Genomic DNA, 22,420 nt, shown 5'->3' on the forward strand with positions numbered 1-22,420 from the left:
CATGCTGGGACTTGGAGAACCACAAGCGGGGCATTAAAGGGCCCGCTGGCACTTGTAGTTTCACAGTACAAGAAATAGTTAAATAAACACACTGACAAGCCAGAAAAATAAAAGTTTAATACATACATTACACAAACACACTGATACTTACCTATCTTGAGCCCATCGGTAGGTCCCTGGGTCCGGTCCGGTGGCTTGGTTCAGAGGCCTTGGTTCCGGGGCTGGTCCGGGTCTGGGGCTCCAGGGCTGAAGAGTCCGGGGTCCAGGATCCGTAGTAATCCAAAGGGGTACCTGTGGAAGGAAATCCTACTCACCTGGTCCTCTGGCGACCATCCCGGCATCTTCTCTTCAAGTTGTGCTTCCCCCGGCTGCTGGTACCCGCTCCGCTCAGACACTGGAGAGACGCAGGGACCTTATATAATAAGTGTCCCCCGGCTGTGGCATTACCCTGCTGGCTGGTTGTGCCTGGGGCTGGTTCTTAAAATACGGGGGACCCCTACTCATTTTGTCCCCCGTATTTTGGGAACCAGCCCCGGCCCTTGAGCCTGGGGCTGGTTTTAAAAAATCAGCGAAGCCCTATTTGTCGGGTTTCCTAATTTTTTAATACCAGCCTCGGCTCTTCAGCCTGGTGCTGGTTACGGCAGTGGGGGGGGACCCTACGCCGTTTTTTTTTTTAATCCCCCCCCCTCAAAAACGGGTTTTTAAACGGCAGTGTGAATGTGCCAAAAACGGCTTTTAAACTGTAATTTACCGTTTAAAAGCTGCAGTGGGAATGGGTCTTTATGGCTCTTGCCGTTTAAAAACCTGTTTAAAAAAAACGGGTAATGACCCGTTTCAGCAGTGGGAAAGCAGCATAAGCCTGTGCCCTGTGTTGCGGCAGCTAATGGTACTCAGGAAGGCAGCCAGCACATATTTTACATACAACTTTACATGGACAGTATGTTGATATTTACTGGCCATCTCCCCTGCAGCCTTTGGTCTTCGCTAAACCCTCAGGTACAGCAACTGCTGCTGCTAAAAACAAATACACAAAGATAAGATAATAAGAATAGATTGTGAAAATGAATGTGCAGAAAAAGAGAAATGTTATTGTACAAGTGGTCAGCACTGGAACATTTGTCCATTTTCTGGGACCAGAGCAGTATGGGCCAGAAACGGTCGACAGTAACAATGTCGGTGTTCATAATGTTGGTATCACAATGTTGAGTCAGGACCAAGGCTGCTGCAGTGCTCTCTGCTCTGACTCTGAATACAGCTGGGCAGCTCACCGCTCTCTGCCTGGCTGTCAATTCTTTCTTCACAGCAGCGGTGGACGGTAGCTCAAGGGCCAAAAAATGTGTCAGAAATGACAAAGGAGGCATGTGCCCGGGTGCCCCCCCCCCCAAAAAAAAATCTGCCACTGGTTGCAACAGACACCAGGTAGACATACTCAAACTGTCTACAGCTTCACCATGTCAGCACCTGAAATGTCTCCATGTGAAATGCAGTTTCAGGAGATCGACCATTGGGTTTATGATGTGGTCTTGGGGAAGGGGGGGGGGCACACTATACACCCTTGAGCCATATAGTTATACTTAGCCCTCCAGAGTCCTGCGGTAGCCATTGGGGCTGTAGAATGGTATGGCGGCCATTTTTCCAGTGATTTGTGGTAGAGATGTGTGGGTGCCATGTTTCTCGTGCCCGCTGTGTGTACAGTAGACCTTGACAGAAAACTAGCTGCCAGAGTTGACAGTGCTGCTGCAGAAGAGGATCAGATGGGGTCTACACGGCATTCAGTGTGGCATGCTGTGCTCCTATGCGTCTTTGCCGGGTCCCATTGAAGGTATTGGGAGGCAGGTGCATGCATACACTGGCTCCCATTTCTCTTCAGTGACATATGCATTACAGCAAGGATGGAAAAAAGACGCATCTGTACTGAGAGGCATGCCTAGTCCCTACTGATCCTGTCCTCTGTTGCTTTCTCTTACCTGTTCTTGCAGCTTTGACTGCCTGATGTCACTGCTAGTGCAGGGAGAGAAAAGTCTTGCACACTCTTGCCATACATCAATAGCATCCACATTCAATAAAGGTGCCCCTCCTTCCTACCAACTAGCCAGACATTGTTTCATAATCAGCCTACAGAAGCTTAGAAAGTGTTCAGTTGTGTAATCCACTTGCCTTCAATGCCCTGGAATTCCAGAACTTCTTAATCAGCAAAGTGTGTATATTATACCCAATTCAGACCTGCTCGCTGGGCTGTGAGTATTCGGTGCATAGTGAGCAGTGCCTGGGGGTCCGAGCAGTATTGTATGTTTTGCTGCGGAGATAGAGGGCTGGGTGCATGTATTGCTGGGGGGAAACAGCGGGGTCCGTGCAGCGAATGGGAAGTCAGTGGCAGGGTCCCTGCGGCAGATGGGAACTAGTACCGCTACTAGTTCCCATCCGCCGTAGGGACCCCGCCGCTGATTTCCCATTTGCCGAATTTCCCCCCTGCAATACATGCACCCAGCGTGCTGTCTCCCCAGCAATACATGGACCCCGCTGTCTCCCCAGCAATACATGGTCCCAGCACGCTGTCTCCCCAGCATTTCATGGACCCCGCTGTTTCCCTAGCAATACATGGACCCCACTGTCTACCTAGCAATACATGGACCTAGCTCGCTGTCTCCCCAGCATTTCATGGACCCCGCTGTCTCCCCAGAAATACATGGACCCCGCTGCTTGGACCCCCAGGTGCTGGCAAGTACCAGGGGAGGGGGGGTGCACTGCCAAGGAACACATGAGGCAAGTCCTGTGTGGGATCCAAATACCGGTTCAGACCTGTTCACACTGCAAAAAGAACGTGTCTGAACCGTGTAGGATCCTTCTTTTTAACCGTTTTAAATTACCGGTTTTCTTGAACCGGTAATTTGAAACTGGTGCTTTCACACTGCAGCTATAACCGAAATGGTTACAAATCGGCAAATTACCGGGTTACAGCTGCAGAGTGGAAGGGGTATAAATCTGCCCTCTATGATCCCAGTTTAATTTTAGCAGAGCTGATGAAGCTAGAGCACAATCAGTCAAAAACCTTACACAAACATTTGGATCCCTAACTTCAGAAGTAACCAACTTACCAGATGCAATTAGAAAACATATAGACAAACTCCTATCATTAGCCTAAGAAACATTGGCCCTGATTCAACACCAATTGGAAGAGGCCGAATCTGGGAAGTGTGTATTTGCGCATGTGCAGATTTCAGTAATGAACGGCTTCGGTCACGTACACACTCGTCGGTCCATTTGTTGTGGGTAGGGATGGGGGGGTGGACGGGTGAAGAAATGGGGCTCGCCCATGGGAATACCCAGCATTTTATGTGCATCCCCATGGGTACCCAGGCAGGCCGATGCCTGCCAGGCATAGGTGGATTTAGGGGGGGGGGGGGGGGGGGGGGGGGCAGCCGGGCACATGTTTAGTAATCATTTTTTTTAACATTTGTTTTTCTGGCTGCTAGGGAGGGGCTAGGGCAGGGGGGCGGGCACAGCTGCCAGCAATGCCAGCCTGTGCGTCCCAGCGTCTGACGTGGATGAAAGAGCCGACAGCACTGGGAGTAGAACAAGGTAGGCAGGCAGCTGTAGAGCGACGCTGGAAAGGAGAGAGCTGGGAGCCGTAGCACTGGCCAGTAGCGCACACTGGTCAGTATGTATGAGGAGATGAGAGAAGAGGAGAAGACACCGTGGGACAGGCGGAGGATCATGGGAACAAGGAAAGACCCTCTTCGACAAACACCAACGGAAATAAAATTCAGTTGGGACTGACCTATATTTCCAAAGACAGGAATAATCATTCAATTGTTGGTGACCATCAAATGATTTCTCCTGCTAGCGAATGCATGCGAGGGGATGGGTTTGAGTACAAATACCTGTGTATGGTACAGAGGGGATTTGGAGTGTGTGTGTGTGTGTGTGTGTGGGGGAGGGCGAGTGTCTCATTGGGTGGTGGGGCGGCATTTCAGTGCTCGGTAAGCAGCGATTTTCAATGCTTAACAAGCCGAGCTGAATCAGGGCCATTATCTTAAATGTGATCATTTTTATGCAAAAATACAAAAAACATAACAGACATTGTCAGCAGATGCAGCATGACCTGAAGGTCGCACTTGTTAATCATTGCAATGTAGGTTATGCAACGGGAATTCCATTATTGAGTACAACTTGAACTTTTTAACGGGAAAAACTGCACAAAGTTTAGGACTTATTGGTATTGAGCACTGATCCTGTATATGTCAAAAAAAGGGAAAACTATTGTAAGCTTGGGGCAAAGTGTCAAATCTAGAGGGCCCATGTGCCATCTCTGCCAAGGCTCCCCTTGTGCTGGTGCAGAGATTATACACTGGTACTGCACCAGAGCCTTGCGAGTCCACCAAACCTAGCCTTGCGAATGGTGGTACGTCGGCCAACCATTCGCAAGCTGCGCACGTTCGCACTTGCTGCAAATAGATGTTTTACATAAACATCCATTCGCAGCCTGCTGGGGAACACCTACATCTTTTGATGGTCACCGACCATCGAGAGATGTGGAAGGTGTACGCATATGTAAGGTTGCTCTGAGCATCAGAAGGAATTGGGCGGGCAGCTGACATCCGGTGATGTCAGCTGACCACCCCCCGCGTCATCAACCAATTACCATAAGAACGCTGGGTGTTCCCATATGGTAATAGGCCAGCCCAGTGTCCCATGCCATCCCTGCCCTCCGGCCGCAAAGATGGGTGCATGCACCCGGTGTACAGTTTGTTTGCCATGGGTGCATGCACCCTGCGTATGCACATGCGCAGAAATGCGTTTTCGCATGTGCATATGCAAAACATTGCGCTTGCATGCAAATTCGTGGAATAACCCCCATAATGTACACAGTTGTGCTGCTTATACACATCTGTCTCTGTCACTCCAGCAGCTCACTGTCCATGTCCCCAGCAGCTCAATGCCCTGTGTCCCTCCAGCCGCTTCCTCACCTTTGAATCCCTCCAGCCCCACTCACCCTGTCCTCTTACAGTATACCACTTTTACAGCAAAATCCCAGATTCGACCTCGTATTTGGAACACGGTTCCACTGCACACGGGTGCAGGGTGCGATGCTTGGAGATGGCATCCCCTCCAAGCACGGGATCACCGAGCCGGGGTCACCACCCTGGGGGCAAGCCCAGCACTAAGGTAAGCTGCTGGGCTGCCCCCAGCCTCTGTTCCCCCCTAGCCTCTGAGGTGAATGGATGCTGTACACAGGCATCCATTCTCTTCATCCCTTGCTCCGCTACTGTCTGCACAGTTCAGCAAACAGCAATGGAGGCTGTGTGAACCCCCCCTGCCCAACCTCCATACTGACTGCAGGATGCTGTGGTTGAGAGGTTGGGCTCCCCCATTGGTGTAAATAGAAGCCAGGTTGAATTCCACCCGTCATACCCGTTTACACTGCCTCACCACCCGGATCCTCCCCATGTTCAACTCAGGACCGGGAATACGTGTTTTTTTCTGTACCCCTTTTACAATGACGCTGACCCAGGTCCATGAGGCAAGAACCCAGGTGTTTGCCTCAGTGTAAAAGGGGTAAAAGGAGTATTAGTGACTCTTCTTCACTTTAGCAACGGTGATGGCATGACATCACATATGCCGTGCCTGAAGAAGCCGCTGGCACAGGCTTTTGTGTTGGAATTACTGTTCAGGGATGTGGTAGAGGTGGAACTCAGTTCTCCCTACCATTAGAAGTGGTGGAACTCAATTCCACCCTGTTCCCCCTCACTTTAACCTCTGATTTTACCAGAGATGTAGGCACAAGGTGAATATATTGAACTAGTGTACCGGTTTCTGCCCTTCAGATGTTGGAGGGTATGGAAACATGCAGAAAAATCAGGGTAGGCGTCCTCAGAATAGCACCTCCCAAGGGTCCCAGGAATCTGAAACTCAGCATGGGGGTCCAGGAGGGTCCTCTGGGGTTTTCCACCTAAATTTGTCTCTGGGCTTTCTGGAGACCCCTGACTTGGAGGTGCATGCTGGCTGGAGCACAGCTCCGGAACCATGGGGAAACGGGTTCTATGTTTGGAATCACCTTCCCTAACATGGCCCTATTGGGGCTTAAGTGTTATTGGGAGTCAGGGTACCCCAAAAATATAATATATACATGGCAAATGACAATTAGGTGGCACCTTGGCAGAAAAGGGATTTGATGCCATTGAAAGGAGTATGCATGGCAGTTATCAGGGAATTAATTTTTGGGACCTCAGCAGGTCTCTGTTAGTTAGCCTGTGTTTGCAATTCCCTCACAGGTTCAAGGGTGGCAAATATCCTAATGTTTCTAAAAATAAAAAGAGGTGCTTTTGATCATCAACCAATAAGAGACTATTTCTAGGATGCATTATAGAAATTATAGAATCTGATTGGTTGCTATGGGTAACATCACCTTTTTTCATTCAAAGGGCCAGATTTATCAAGCTTCATAAAGTGGAAAGTGATAAACAGCCAGCCAATCAACTCCTAACTGTTGCGTTGAAGGCTGGGTTTGAAAAAATGACAGGTAGGTGCTGATTGTTTATCACTCTCCACTTTGGCCCTTATTCAGATCTAATCGCAGTACAAATTTGTTCTCAAAATGGGCAAAACCATGTGCACTGCAGGTGGGGCAGATGTAACGTATAGAGAGAGTTAGATTTGGGGGAGTTATTTTTTTTCTGTGCAGGGAAAATACTGGCTGCATTATTTTTACACTGCAATTTAGTTTTCAGTTTGCACACACCCCACCCAAATGTAACTCACTCTGCACATGTTACATATGCCCCACCTGCAGTGCACATGGTTTTGCCCCTTTTGAGAACAAAGTTGTACTGCGATCAGATCTGAATAAGGGCCTTTATTAGTTTTTGAAGCTTGATACATCTGGCCTTTAGAAGCTTTAGTAAATTTACCACTGCATGAAAACAGATCATTTAACAGGTGCAAAAAAGGGCTTTAATTCACTAGCCAGAAGCTATAATGTCTGAAAAAGCTCAAAGAAACTACCAACCAATCAGCTCCTTTATTTTTCAAACAGCCTATAATATGACAGTCAGGAGCATTTAGGCGCTGATTGGCAAGTACACTATCTTTCACCACTTTATCACTCTCCAAGGCTTAGTAATATCAATTTAATTAATTAAAGACCACTTTGATAAAACACAAACTCCGATACATACAGTACACAGAGGGGATTATTCCATCGCCGCTATTTCCGATGGGGGAAATAGCAGCGGGCTCCAATTCATTGCTGCCTTGAAGAGACAGATTGACAGAACGGGCCCGACTTTAAAAGCAGTTGGGCCCGTTTTGCCAAAAACGGCCATGGACTGTTGAGTTCACAGACAGATCTTGACAATCCGTGGCTGTTTTTAGCGGGCACGCTCATTTTTCACCTCCCGATAAACTGGTGAGCACAACGAAAACAGGCCAGGGTCCCGACTGTTGGGATGTACAGACAGTTGGGACCCAGGATTGAATACCCCCCACAGTATTAAAGAGAAAACTCGTTTAATGAGCTAAATTACAGGCCAATAAAGCATGAACATTACACACTGCAGAATAATGCAAAGTAAAACTCATTTTAGAAATTCACTTTTGTAGAACTTGCTAGAATTTAAATAATTACAGCAAAAATATATATATATATATAAATATAGTCTGAGTCATTTTAATATCATACATTTCTTCAAATAATCCTGGTTTAACAAGCACCAAATACGGATATCCATTCTTCGTGTCTCCTATCATATGGTGAGAGGCTGCAAAATAGAAATGTATACATTTGTAATCTCTCTCATTCATCATTTTATTATCAGTGGGTAGAACAACCTGTAACCAGTCTGAGCATAAGAGTCCCAATATTCTCACCCAAATATTTCAAAAAGATTATTCGCAATCAGACTCTTGACACTAGACTGAAAGGAAGTGGGAATATGTTACTGTAAATAGTTTTTCTTGAAACCAAAAACAAATGAGGGGTTGGTTTTATGGCCCAACCAGCCCAGAGAAATCCCAGTCTCCAGGGTTGGGGCATGAAGGGCACACCGGGTGGATGCAGTGGTAGGGGCCCATGTCTAGGGTTGTGGCCAGTCTCCAGAGGGGCTGTGGCCAGCTGCTACAGAGGCTTGGCTAACCATTACAGAGTGTATGGTCTGAGACTCTTAACCAGCTCTTGCAGGTTAATATTAATATCATAAAAAAAAAAAGAATTACCTCTATTAAGATCTTGTGAGTTCCGCAGAGCATAGCGACGACATCCAGTATTGCTTTCCATAAGCAGATTATCACTTGAAGGGAGCTGAGCACAATTAAGATCGAGAATAAAATGACATTCCATTCCACCACATAGGGGGGCTCAAGGCACTGAGACCAGCTAGAGTAATCCACAATATAGCTATTAAAAACACAAAAAAGATAAAGAGATAAACAGCATGTACATGTACTTTCAACAATATTTATTGACCTATAGTGTATCGTAACGTTTGAAGGCAGATATTCCTGGTTCTGCTATACTGTACATAGCCTCTAAGGGAATGCGTTCAGAATCCCAGCGGTCAGAAATCCCAACAGAATTTTGGATGTCGGCGCTGGAATCTCAACTGCTGGGATGCTGAACACAAGTATACCGTGGAGAGCTAGCATCAGGCTGTGGAAGGGTATAAGGGGGGGGGGGGGTTAGATTAAGGGCTACGGGTAGGGAGGGTTAAGGTTAGGCACTTAGAAGGTGGGTGCAGTGGGTGAGTAAGGTTTAGGCAACAGGATGCTGGGGTTAGGCAGTGCAGTGGGGAGGAGGGTTAGAGTGAGCCTGCGGTGGGGGGGTGTTAGGGTCAGGCTATGGGCTAATACGTAACTACCCTTTTTCAGTGCTATTTCCATGTTACATGTTTCTGTCTGGATCATTATTGTTTTTTTTTTTCATATATCAATAAAAGTTATATTTTATAAATCATTTTTTTTCTGATTTACAACTAAGAGTGCCCCCAACAAAAGAGAGTACTTGTTTCTTCTCCCAATTTGTACTGCAATCTCACTCCCAGGGGACCACCTCCACTAGAATTATCAATACCATGGTATTTAACTTGACCATTGGGGATCTACTGCTGTCTTTTCAATATTTTCAAAATAATTGCTGATACAGCGTGGAACTTGTGCTCAGGTAGTTTCCCATTTCCCCTCTCCCCCGTCATATTCATGTCTGTAAGAAAACCAAAAAAATCAAGCAACTGGCCAAAACCATGCTATACTACACTGCAGGTGAAATCTAAGTTGCAATGTAAAAATACTGCTTGCTAACAATAGTGAGCTGCATGCAAAAGCAGGCAGTTTTTACTCTGCACAAAAAAATATAACCAACCAAAAAGTAAGTACAGTGCACCATGGCTTTGCCCAATATCTTGCTTTTCTGATTTATTTACAAAACATGAATCAGGCCCCAAAGTCCCACTGGGTTTACGTACTTACATACTCTTCCAGACCATCCAGGCTCCTGCACTTCTGGAAGAGTTGGTAAGTCTCCTGGAGCCACATGGCCGCACAATTGAGTGAAGTGGGCAATCAAAGCATTGAATTGTATCATTGTGGTTACCCCCCTTGGTTCACCGTGCATCACAATGTAATGGAAGTAAATACATAATTATGCAGTCCATCACTGAGAGAAACATAACAATTTGATAGTCCAAGGATGGAGAGAGGAAGGGGAGAGAGAGAGAGAGAGAGAGAGAGAGAGAGAGAGAGAGAGAGAGAGAGAGAGAGAGAGAGAGAGAGAGAGAGAGAGAGAGAGAGAGAGAGAGAGAGAGAGAGAGAGAGAGAGAGAGAGAGAGAGAGACACAGACAGACAGACACAGAGAGACAGAGAGACAGAGACAGAGAGACAGAGACAGAGAGACAGAGACAGAGAGACAGAGACAGAGAGACAGAGACAGAGAGACAGAGACAGAGAGACAGAGAGATCACAGAGGGAGAGCGAGAGGGAGCTCAAAGAGAGAGGGAGCACCGAGAGAAGAGAAAGAGAGAGCGCTTTTTCGCCCAGAATTCAAGGACCCCAGCATGATTTGCAGACACAAGAATTAGTAAAAACTAGAGAGCGCAAGAAACACACGTTTAAATTGATTTGTATTGTTGTAAAAAGTTGCACATAAAAATCATCAATAACAGTTAGTACATAATTACAAATATGCTACAATTTAATATATAGTATAAAAACTGAGGGAAATGGGGGGGGGGGGGGGGTTGGGAGGCAGATGTCACAAGCCAATTTTTGCCAAGTGGTCTATAGCCCAGAACCTTGCACGTTATTATACTCCAATGATTGGATATCTTATGCTGTGTACACACTGATACAATCTGCATAAGATCCAGATAAGATTTTGACTATATAGTCAAAATCTTATCTGGATCTCATGCAGATTGTATGGGTTTTATCCCAAGCGATCCAGATGCGTTCAAGATGCGCGCTCCCATATCTTAACCAGAAAGTCTTGGCTGCCCTGTCTATATAGTGCAGATCTGCACTATATAGTCTAAATTGAATGCAGATAGTGTAAATTGTATGCAGATAGTCTAAATTGTAATCGCATCTGGATCTTATGCAGATTGTACTAGTGTGTACACAGCAATAAGCCTCCACAGTCTCAGATCCACATAGATGTTATACTTCCAATTTTTAAAGTGTGTACACCAATAGTCCAAATCGGCCGATTATTGTCTGGAAGAGTGGATATTTATTGTAATTAGAGGGCTACACATGGAGCAATAATCTGTGTGCAGATAATCAAGGGTTAAATCCAAGGCTTAACCCTTTGGATTTAACCCTATTGGTGTACATAAACAACAAGGTTAATGCAAACTGGCGCAAGATCAGGGTGATTAATTTAATAATCTGCAGCCTGTGGATCCCCCGGAGACCATCACACTCCAGAAATAGACATACTGTATGGGAACAACAAAAGGAGGGGAAGCCACTGGCGCTTTAAGGGATGAAAAGGGTTTCCTTTAGATAACTAGGTGTGGGTGCCCGGTCACCTACAGTAATCCTATGGACATGCGGAGGGACAGTTCAAAACCAGCCACTGTAATCTTGCAAGTGGACAGACACTTACTTCAAAGTTCTGTCTCGCTTGCACATAACGGTTTCTTTATCCCCCTCAGCAGAATTTAACAGCACACATCAATCAGAGACGCTGACACTTACTTATGCGTTCAGTCACGCGTTCACTAAGCAGGTTCTTTAGCCTCGTCAGGAAGGGACTCTGGTGCTTCCAACAGCAATTTATTTCACAGACGATAAAACTTCACAGACACTTGTAAAAGTAAGGTAAGCAGACAGGACACGAGACTTCAGGATAGTGTAGATCTTCCTGCGGTGTGACGCTGCAGACGCACCCGCTGTCAAGCTGATCCAGAAGCGAGTCTCCCGTCCTCCTTACGTGCTGGCTGACTGACTTCAGTGAAAAGGTCAGCCCCGGCAATCAATCAACGCGTTTCGGAACTGGTGTTCCTTCTTCAAGATCTGCCGTTGTATCTCCTGGGTCTCTTTTTATAGGAGATTTCACTCTCACATGGCTCCCTTCTGCCCAATGTGAGGCGACCTAAAGCCTGGCTTTTAATTAACGCAATATATGCTGATACAATTTAGTACTCATTATGTTACAATGTTGCAAGTTAGAGGTAAAAATTTTTTTTAAAAGAATGTCATACATCCAGTGTAGGTATAATTATACATCAATAAATAAATCTGATACATAAATACAAAAATACAAATATCAGCATTTATACTGATATTTGTATTTTTGTATTTATGTATCAGATTTATTTATTGATGTATAATTATACCTACACTGGATGTATGACATTCTTTTAAATTTTTTTTTTACCTCTAACTTGCAACATTGTAACATAATGAGTACTAAATTGTATCAGCATATATTGCGTTAATTAAAAGCCAGGCTTTAGGTCGCCTCACATTGGGCAGAAAGGAGCCATGTGAGAGTGAAATCTCCTATAAAAAGAGACCCAGGAGATACAACGGCAGATCTTGAAGAAGGAACACCAGTTCCGAAACGCGTTGATTGATTGCCGGGGCTGACCTTTTCACTGAAGTCAGTCAGCCAGCACGTAAGGAGGACGGGAGACTCGCTTCTGGATCAGCTTGACAGCGGGTGCGTCTGCAGCGTCACACCGCAGGAAGATCTACACTATCCTGAAGTCTCGTGTCCTGTCTGCTTACCTTACTTTTACAAGTGTCTGTGAAGTTTTATCGTCTGTGAAATAAATTGCTGTTGGAAGCACCAGAGTCCCTTCCTGACGAGGCTAAAGAACCTGCTTAGTGAACGCGTGACTGAACGCATAAGTAAGTGTCAGCGTCTCTGATTGATGTGTGCTGTTAAATTCTGCTGAGGGGGATAAAGAAACCGTTATGTGCAAGCATAGGCGTGCGCAGCCCATTTTATTAGGGGGTGCACCATTAGAGGGGCGTGTCCATCACGCCTACTGGGCATTTCCAGCACCGCCTACTGGGCATCAATGCAAACTAAATAGAAGGTGATTTTTTTATGTATATACACTTCAGATTTAATCATTTCCCCCCACACATACTAGAAACTATAATGCCTATTACACAATGCCACACACCATAATGCCCATTCCACATAATGCCACACACCAAAATGCCCATTCCACATAATGCCACACACATAATGCCCATTACACATTATGCCAGGACTTAACACATTTTTGTAAAACATGGACAATAGATACAGTGTGCACTGAAGGAGCGCACAAAAATTTACACCGTATTACACGTCACACACCCATAACATAGTATACCACATGCCGTAATGCCCTTTACACGTTATGCCATACACCATAATGCCCATTACACGTTGCACCTCACACCGTGATGCCATTACACATTGCGCCTCACACTGTGATGCCCATTACTCCTGACACCGTGATGCACATTACACAATATGCCACACACTGTGATGCCCACTACACACTGACACATGTGATGCCCTTTACACATTATGCCATACACCATAACGCCTATTACATATTATGCAGCATAAGTACTGCTTACCTACATGCTCATTGCTAGGAGTTACATGCTTGTTGCCATGGGGGATTTCATGCTTGTTGCCATGGGGGATTTCATGCTTGTTGCCCAAGGGGGTTACATGCTCGTTGCCCAGGGGGATTATGTGCTCATTGCCCAGGGAGGATTACATGCTCATGTCCCTGGGGGGATTACATGTTCATTGCCCAGCAGGGGATTACATGCTCATTGCCTGGCAGGGGATTGCATGCTCATTGCCCGGGGGTGGGGGAATTACGTGCCCGTTGCCCTGGGGAGACGCAGTGCGCCAAGAGACGAAGTCTCAGACATAATCACAGCTGCAGAACTATGTCAGATGGGGATCATTTGAGCGGGACCTGAAAGGGATTATCTGAGAAAGATATTTTCTGGTGGCACAATCAAACCCTGAACCGGCATTTGCCTATGCCTAGGACCAGCTTAATCTGGGTGAGTCCCCACGCCCCCCGCTCCCCCCTGCAGCTTCAGCAAACATGCCGGCTCCCTGGTGGCCATCCCGGGCGGGCACACTCACCCTCCAGCAGCTCCCCGCACACCTCCAGGAGAGGGACAGTATGGTGGGCGATTCTATCAGCAGGAAGCAAAGAATGCACGTGTCCGTGCACGTCCCCCATTGATTGGTGTCCCGCTGCTGTTGAGCTCCTGCACATCGACAGCAGCGGGACACCAAACAACGGGGGATGTGCGCGGACATGAAGGAGGCTGCAGGATGCTGTATACAGGTGGGTGGGCGGGCAGCAGTTGGGACTACAATACGCGGCTGCACTGCTCCGCTCAGCAGCCAGCCGCATAGTCACTGCTGCTGATGCCGTTCTAAAGGAGGAGCAGCTATCGTGCGGGGGGCGCCAGTCTTTAGGAGGTGCCTGTGCACCCCCGGCACCCCCCGTGCGCACGCCTATGTGTGCAAGCGAGACAGAACTTTGAAGTCAGTGTCTGTCCACTTGCAAGATTACAGTGGCTGGTTTTGAACTGTCCCTCCGCATGTCCATAGGATTACTGTAGGTGACCGGGCACCCACACCTAGTTATCTAAAGGAAACCCTTTTCATCCCTATTGGTGTACACACTTTAAAAATTGGAAGTATAACATCTATGTGGATCTGAGACTGTGGAGGCTAAGATATCCAATCATTGGAGTATAATAACGTGCAAGGTTCTGGGCTATAGACCACTTGGCAAAAATTGGCTTGTGACATCTGCCTCCCAACCCCCCCCCCCCATTTCCCTCAGTTTTTATACTATATATTAAATTGTAACATATTTGTAATTATGTACTAACTGTTATTGATGTTTTTTATGTGCAACTTTTTACAACAATACAAATCAATTTAAACGTGTGTTTCTTGCGCTCTCTAGTTTTTACTAATTCTTGTGTATGTGTAACGATTGTTAAGGAATCAGGGAGCCTTAATTGGGAGCAGCAAGCCACACATTATCCAATTTATCATTTTTTTACACATAAGTGTAGTGTATTGGTGCGCCCGATTGGCCGGCTTCCCCCTCCCCCTGCCTGGTTCCCCCCGACACCGTGTGTCTAAATATATCACACGTCTGCTGGAGGATTGCCAGGTTGGGGGTGGGAGTGAGCCGGGTCAAAAATATTATGATTTGCAGACCCCTGTGACCCCAACCCAGAGTTTTGTCGCGATATGTATAGGGATGCTGACAGGAGCCTTCACAGATAACCGCAACTACCTACACTGCAGCATCGACACAGATCAGGCAAACATCGAACTCCTGAGTTGGTCTAAAGGCTGCATTTAATTGTTTGCGTATCTGTAGCCACTAGATGGTGCCAAACAGAACTATTCTATTGTATCTCTATTTGGGAGCATCCGGCTGCTAGCGCTCTGGGGGTGGCGAGCTGAAGTCTGCAAAGAAAAGTCATAGGTTTCAGTGCTCAACGGGACTTTGTGTGGTGCGCCCATTAGTTTGACCACTATGCATGGCTAAACCCAACCTTAGTGAGTTCAATCAGCATGAAAACAAACAGCAATTGTCTATCACTTTAATCAGAAGATCGGGTTCAATATGACCATTTAAAAGGGCCCTTTGATGGTCACTCAGATGGCCCTATGAGGGACAATTAGCATGTCCACCGCAAGGGAGAAGCCAGAGATGTGTTTCCTGTATACAGGATTGCAGCCCCAAATACGTATTCTCCCTGTCAATCACTTGTGAATGAATCCTCACTGCGACCATAATCACAGTTCAATCTCTGCGTGTGTGCATTGTGGCAGTGACACATGGCCAGACCAATAATCGCCCAAGTGTGTGAATCTCTGAATAATGCCCTAAGACTACTAAAATTGTGTACCATATAAGCAGAAACACGCGACCAATACCTTCCTGAAGTAAAGGGGTAAGTCCATCCAAGGACTGTCATGCAGTAAGGACCTTGTGCTAATCCCAGTGATGAGATGATGAGAGAATATCCAGAAAACATCACACCCAGTAGTGCGAATCCTGCCGATCCCAGTCTCTGTAATACAGTACAGTCTCATTAATGCTGCACCTAAAAGGCTTAGCCGCTCATACTTATTTTAAATTGAATAGGAGAGAAGATACCTCACAATAAAGAAACTGCACCATCCAACTCCAATCCACTGGGCCTTATTCAGACTTGACTGCAAAGCACATTTTTTCTCAAATGGACAAAACCATGTGCACTGCAGGTGGGGCAGATTTAAGGTGTGCAGAGAGAGTTAGCTTTGGGTGTTATTTTGTTTCTGTGCAGTTAAAATACTGGCTGCTTTATTCTTACACTGCAATTTAGATTTCAGTTTGAACACACCCCAACCAAATCTAACTCTCTGCACATGTTACATCTGCCCCACCTGCAGTGCACATGGTTTTGCCAATTTGAGATAAAATGTGCTTTGCAATTTCATCCTTCTTCTTTCCTCCATATAACATCTAGCGAATGGTGGTGGAAAGTGGTGAATATTATTAGTAATTGGTAATTTTATTATGTAGGTCCAGATGAGGTCATCTTGTATTCTGCAAACTCTGAGAACTCTTTCCCCTGTGGTAGAGAGGTAATGGTTTCGGAGAGACCTCTGCTCCCTTCACCCCCTGCCAATGGGCCCAATTCAGACCTGATCGCTGCTGTGTGTATTTGCAGCAGCCAGCAATCAGGTAGACGCCACTCCGCTATAGTAAAATCCCACCACGCAAAATAGATGTGTACATATAGCAAAGACTTCGACACTGAGTGGATATGTCCAAATCTATTTGTAATATGATCACATTAAATTATTTTTCCACTGGTCAGCACTCATCATAGGCTAAGAGTAGCCAGGGACTTACTCGGCGGCTGTGATGAAATCAGCCTTAATGAGGCTGGAGCACACCTACCATTTATCCTCTCACACCTGTGTATTTCTTGGCACTCCATGGCCGATTACCACCCCCAGATGCCGACTTCCTGCGATTAACCTTGCAAATGGATAGCGAAGGAAAAACGTAGCCAGATTTCTTCGCTAGCTGTCAGGGGGGGGTCATTTTAGCCCCTTTGACTGGCATGGGGGTGGGGCTTGGTGACATCAGCCTCATCCCATCCCCTAACATGTAGGCAAATATGCTGGATAGTTTCTCCACTTACGTGGCATCCTTTATTTCTGGAACAAAACGATGTACCACATTTATAGAAATCCACCAGCAGGAGGACAGCTGTTACGATGATCATCTGCAAAGAATTTAATACAGATTTATTGCTCAAAAAAGGGCAAAAGTAAAAAAAAATTCAAGCACACAAGAGCCATGCTCTTGAAACAATTCATGTTGTCATGCATGGGATGCAATTGCACTGTGTTTTTTTTTTTTGAATGCAGGTTAAATACTTGCTGAATTTGATGAACAAATAGTGGACAACTTTGTTTTTGCACTGAGATGTGGGATTATGCTACTGCACATTCCTATAAAAAGGACTTGTTAATGTTTCAGTTTATTCCCTGAACTTTTATCAGAACTGTTCTGATGAAAGTTTTGGAAATAAACTGAAATGTTAACAAGTCATTTGGGGCGTTTGACACCTTATTTAAGAGACACTAAGAGCGTCGTTGGGAGTGCTACTTAATTTAATTTCTGCATTTGCCATATATTTCTAGTTATACTGATTCGCACAATAAAAGTGATCATTTCTGCTTTTCATTCTGATCATCATGCCAAACCAAGCATAGAAGAATCACAAGTCACCACTAGGTGGTGATACAACTATGGCCTTTCTATTCTACAGTACTTTGCCTTATACAGTAACAGTGGTTTCCAAACGTGTTTGAATCAAAGCACACTAAAGTACCTGAATTTTCTTTGGACTTACTTGTAGGCCAAGAGTTTCCTATTGACAAATTTAGAAATAAATTCACTTCAGACTTCAGACCTGATAGCATGGCTGCTAATTTTTGGAGCCCAGCGATCAGGTAATTTTTCCAGTGTTTGCAATATTGCCCTTATTCTGGTTCACTCGCAATGGCAAATTCCTTCTCAAATGGACAATACTATGGCCCTTATTCTACTTGGTTCAGACGGATGCGTATTTCGGGCGGGCACCGAGTGTTCTTAGCCCCGCCTACCGTAGGGATCGCTCACACCGTCTGAATGCGGTAAGAGGCTGACCAAACGGACTGCGAGTGGATGTTTCATGTGAACAACTCCCACATCTGTGAGAACCTCCCCCATCCTCCGATGGTCACCGACCATCGAATGATGGACCGAGCGGTCAGACAGTTTCGAGTGCTCCAAAGCACTCGGACATTTCTCTGTGTGAAAGCAGGGATATGGGCGGGCAGCTGGCATCCGGCTATGTTAGCTGACCGCCCCTCACAAGTGCGTCATAACCGGATTACCATATGTACGCCCAGCGTTTTCATGGGAACGCCCATGAAATGCGGGGCGTACGCATATGGTAATGAGCCCAAACATCCCTTCACACCCCTCTCCGCCCCCTGCTCGGATTGTTCTGGCGTGTACAGAATTCACGCCGTATTCGGTTGAGCGTGGCATTCGCACATGCGCAGAAACGCCTCCTGCACATGCGCAGACACCAAACATCGGCCATCCGACCGCACACGCAGCCGTCCGACTCAATCAGAATAAGGGCCTACTGTATGTGCACTGCAGGTGGGGAAGATTTAACCTGTGCAGAGAGAACTAGATTTGGGTGGAGTTTTACTTCAAAGTGAGATCTACTGTATATTGCATTGTAAAAATAAAGCAGTCAGTATTTTCCCTGCACAGAAACAAAGGACCTTATTCTGATTGACTCACATCCTGTAGTGTCGACGCCCCCCCCCACACAGGGGGGGGGAAATATCACTCGATGGTCACCTAATGATTTCTCCTGCGCACGCAGTTCAGAGAGACCTATATAGTCACTCTAAATTTGCTCTGTGCAAGGACAGGGCGGGCAGCTGACATCCGGTGATGCAGCTGCCCGTCCCCCGCATGTCCGTCACAGCCTCATTAGCCTGAGAACGCCCAGCATTCTCATGGGAACGCCCATGGAACGCTGTGCGTTCCCATATTCTAATGGGGCTGCCCCCCGCCCTTCTCCGCCACCAGCTCGGCGTGTATTGTGTGTGCACCCAGCGAACCAAAAGTTAGCCTTGTGTCTGCACATGCATAGAAACGTGCAAAACATTGGTCACCCAAATCTAAATCTCTTTTCATATATTACATCTGCCCCCACCCCTCAGTGCACTTGGTTTTGTCCATTTGAGAAGGAATTTGCCTTTGCAAATGAACCAGAATAAGGGCCTATGTGCATAGCCCAGGACTTACTCCGTGGCTGCGGTAGAAACAGACTGTTCCGGGCTGGAGCTGACATCACATGCCTTCCCTCATAATGCCTGGGCACGCCTGCGTTTTCCTTGACAATGCCAGAAAGCGGCAGATTACCACCCCAAATGCTGCTTTTCTGTCAATCACCTTACAACCGGCCAGCCATCAATAAAAGTAGCAGGCTTTTATTGCAGGACAGCCTCACGCATGTGTACTATGGACTGTACATTTGCGCAGTCTATCGATAATGACCCAGCCTGAAAATTCGCAGCCATGCGATCATGTCTGAATTAGACCAATTGTCTTGTACTGAAAATACTGCATGTAACCTGCTAAAATGTTTCCCAAATGTCACACTTGTGATTCATACAGCTGACACAAAATACTTTATGGTACTTACCATTACACCACCAAAGCAGATCCCTTCGAAAAACCATACGTAATTAGTGAGCTGATTGTTTGCAGCATAAGTGCTATCCCCATTGGGAAAGTAGAGCAGTATATTCACAACTAAGCTACAAACTGCCAGAGGAATTATGGCCAGAACAGAACATTCCGAGCAGCTCCTAAGAGACATGTTTAGATTGTAACTGAGTAGAAGACAGGTCTGTAGCGTCTACAAGTGCTGCTTTGGATGGAACAAGCTTAACTGGATGGTTGCTGGGATATTTGAACAAACAATTCAGATGGTCAATGACTTCAGGAAGTTGAAAATAAAGCAACCACCTGATTGAAAACATAATAAAGGGTCTGAGAAATGAATCATAGTTGCTGTAATACCAGATTATTTTACTTCCATAAGTAGGCAGTGATCAAGTTAACATTCACAACACCAGGAACAGAAGGTCGACATGAAAAGTTGACTTTAAAATGCAGACATTAGCATTAATGTGAGGTTACGCTTAGGTTTAATGCATGGTTGCCGACTCTTCCGGAATGGCCGGGAGTCTCCCGAAAATCGTTAATCGTTAATGCCGTTAATCGTTAATGCCGCAATCCTCGGGTCTCAGAGGAGGGGGCGGAGCTAAAATGACACAATCGCGTCATTTTAGCCCTGCCCCCTCCACGGAGATCCGTGGATTCGACAGTTTGTCATCATGGGGTGTGGGGCTTAGTGACGTCACACTTAAGCCACGCCCCCTGAGCGGCTGCTGGAACTCTCCTCTCCGGGCTTCTCCCGAAGAGGAGAATTATAAAGTCGGCAACCCTGGTTTAATGTAGGGTACACACCAGAATGACGGTCGCACAATTGGATTGTAGTACACAATCTGCACACGATCGATACCCAATCCAATGTAGATGACGAATCTTTAGTGCAGCAGGTAAAATCTCCAAAGCGACCAAACAACTGGCGGGGACAAGTATCAGATCGGAATCGCATTGAAAACATGTACAATTCTGCTCTTTTTACATACAATCGGTCATTAGACACGTCAAAATTGGGGGAATTGAGTCCAAATCGCTCTAGTGTGTACCCAGCATAAGTGTATGAGTTTCGGGTTAGCAAGCAGTTTTAACAGTCTCACATTGTTGACGTGTGTCAACATGCTGAATGACCACGTGGTGAATGAATGTCTGCATTGCGAATGTACTATACCACACCTAATATACCCAATATCAGGCGCTGCGGAACCCTTGTGGCGCCATATAAATAAATGATAATCATAACAATAATCACCTCTAGACAGATGGAAATATTTGCCAGTATTGTACAAAATAAATGATTGGCTATGCATTTTTTCAGCTCCACCCAAGTGTTATGATAATTGCTGCTAAAAAGAAAACAAGTAAAGAATAAAAAGAAGTAAATATTTGTTTATTTATTGTACAGGGCGTTACATACAATACATATAAGAATATAGGAATGATACATATTAATGATAAAAGTCATGACCTGGATTGGATCAGTATTGCCACGTCTGTGGGGTGACTCTGGGCTGGGGCTGGAGTGAAACGGTAGCTGGGTTCTGTAATGAACTTATAGACCAACACACACGCCTACACACGTGTGTAGGCTCTCTAGCTACCCTAGGTTGGCTCAGCACACAGCACTGACAGCCCCCACACACACACACACCGCAATCTGTCAGTGTGCTGAGCAAGCTGATAGCGCCAGTGTTCTCCGGTGAGAGAACATTGGCGATGACGATATCTATGGCCCCTAATCATTCTTCATTCTACCAGGGATAGAGCTGCACAGGGCAGCACACTGCTATTGCTGGCCCCTACACACATAGCAATGTAGGGTCATTTTCTAAACAATCTTGTCAGATCGCTTAGAAAGTGGCTAAAAATCACTATGTGTGTAGGCCCCATTAGACTACATGAAAGAAGACCTTCACTGTATGCAGGTGGAGTAGGAGACCAAAGGCGTGATTCTGAGGAGTTCCGGAAATCAAATAGAACCTATGATGGTAGCTTTGGACAGGAACCAGGAGACAGGTAATCTGGGTGATGAATGCTGAAGTCTCTGAAATAAGGAATTGGTCCTGACCGATGATGATGATCGATGGTGGAAGATGACACAGAAGAACACTGCAGGTAAGTAAATGGCTCAGGCAGATGCCACTAACAGGCACAGGAGAGGTCCACCGACTGCAACCAAGATAAATGCACTGATGGTGGTAATATCGATGATGACACTATGAGAAAGTGGCTGGTAATTTGGGAGGTACTGGGTATACGAGCAGGTAGCAAATGAAGTTAGCAGTGATTGGCATTGGATGATGGTATCACGATGGCAAGTAATGATAATCAGGTAACCGATCAAATAAGCTTAATAGGCTTGGATGGAACCAAAGACAATTCCCAGTCTGGACACTGGAGGGAGTCATGCTGCAGCAGGATGGTAAACTGCACTTGCTGTAGAATGCAGGATACACTGGGAGCAAGCTGGAGTCACTGTTGTTCAAGAGACATTGCACTGGCGATTTGCCAAGCCTTGCCTACCCAGTAAACTGTATAGAGCGCTTGTCAAGGCTGTTGACTCAAAATGAGCTGCTACAGAGGGGATTAGTCAGATCCCTTTAGACATACCTCCCAACTTTTGACCTGAAGAAATAGGGACACTTGCGCGGCGAGCGCCCGAAAAGGGGGTGGGGTGTATGCAAATGAGGGCGCGGCTTATGCTAATTAGCTGCAACCTCCTTTTCATACGAGAATAGACGCTGTGCGCATGCACTAGATTGGGGGGTCTCCCAACTGCCACCCCCCCGCAGCGGGACATTGCCTGCCGCAGGTGGGACAGCGGGACAGGACCCGAAAATCGGGACTGTCCCTCTAAAATCGTGACAGTTGGGAGGTATGCTTTAGAACACATGTCTTCAACCTGTGGCCCTCCAGATGTTGTGGAACTACATGTCCCATCATGCCCTGACAGTTTTGGCATGCTCTTATAGGAAAAAATGTGGCAATGCATGTTGGAACTTGTAGTTTCACAACATCTGGGGGGCCATAGGTTGAAGACCCATGCTTTAGAAAGTGCAAACAAAAGAGGGGGTATGCAGCGCTCTTTTAATGATACCAATAATATATTGTACAATACATATTT

The 22,420-nt window shown here is 46.1% G+C and overlaps 1 protein-coding gene across 1 annotated transcript; it reads right to left on the bottom strand.

The window, feature by feature from the left end:
- Positions 1–984: 984 nt before the first annotated feature.
- On the bottom strand, positions 985–19,474 carry LOC146063000 (transmembrane 4 L6 family member 18-like). Its single transcript, XM_083175005.1, has 5 exons — positions 19,271–19,474; positions 16,694–16,777; positions 15,435–15,571; positions 8,212–8,392; positions 985–1,014 (listed from the first exon to the last, which is right to left on the bottom strand). Exons 1-5 carry the CDS (start codon positions 19,445–19,447, stop codon positions 985–987), a joined length of 609 nt encoding a protein of 202 aa, XP_083031131.1. The 5' UTR covers positions 19,448–19,474.
- Positions 19,475–22,420: the final 2,946 nt, after the last annotated feature.

This window comes from Crinia signifera, chromosome 3, assembly GCF_055691185.1.
Source record: "Crinia signifera chromosome 3, ASM5569118v1, whole genome shotgun sequence".
Lineage (NCBI taxonomy): Eukaryota > Metazoa > Chordata > Amphibia > Anura > Myobatrachidae > Crinia > Crinia signifera.

Bases quoted from the DNA above. Each gene is read 5' to 3' on its own strand.
- LOC146063000 (XM_083175005.1), bottom strand. From the start codon at position 19,447: ATGTCTCTTAGGAGCTGCTCGGAATGTTCTGTTCTGGCCATAATTCCT. The intron at 16,778-19,270 runs GTAAGTACCATA...AATTCTTTGCAG, and splicing joins TCTGCTTTGGTGGTGTAATG to ATGATCATCGTAACAGCTGT. The intron at 8,393-15,434 runs GTATTGGTCGCG...TGTTTTTAATAG, and splicing joins TACCCCTTTACTTCAGGAAG to CTATATTGTGGATTACTCTA.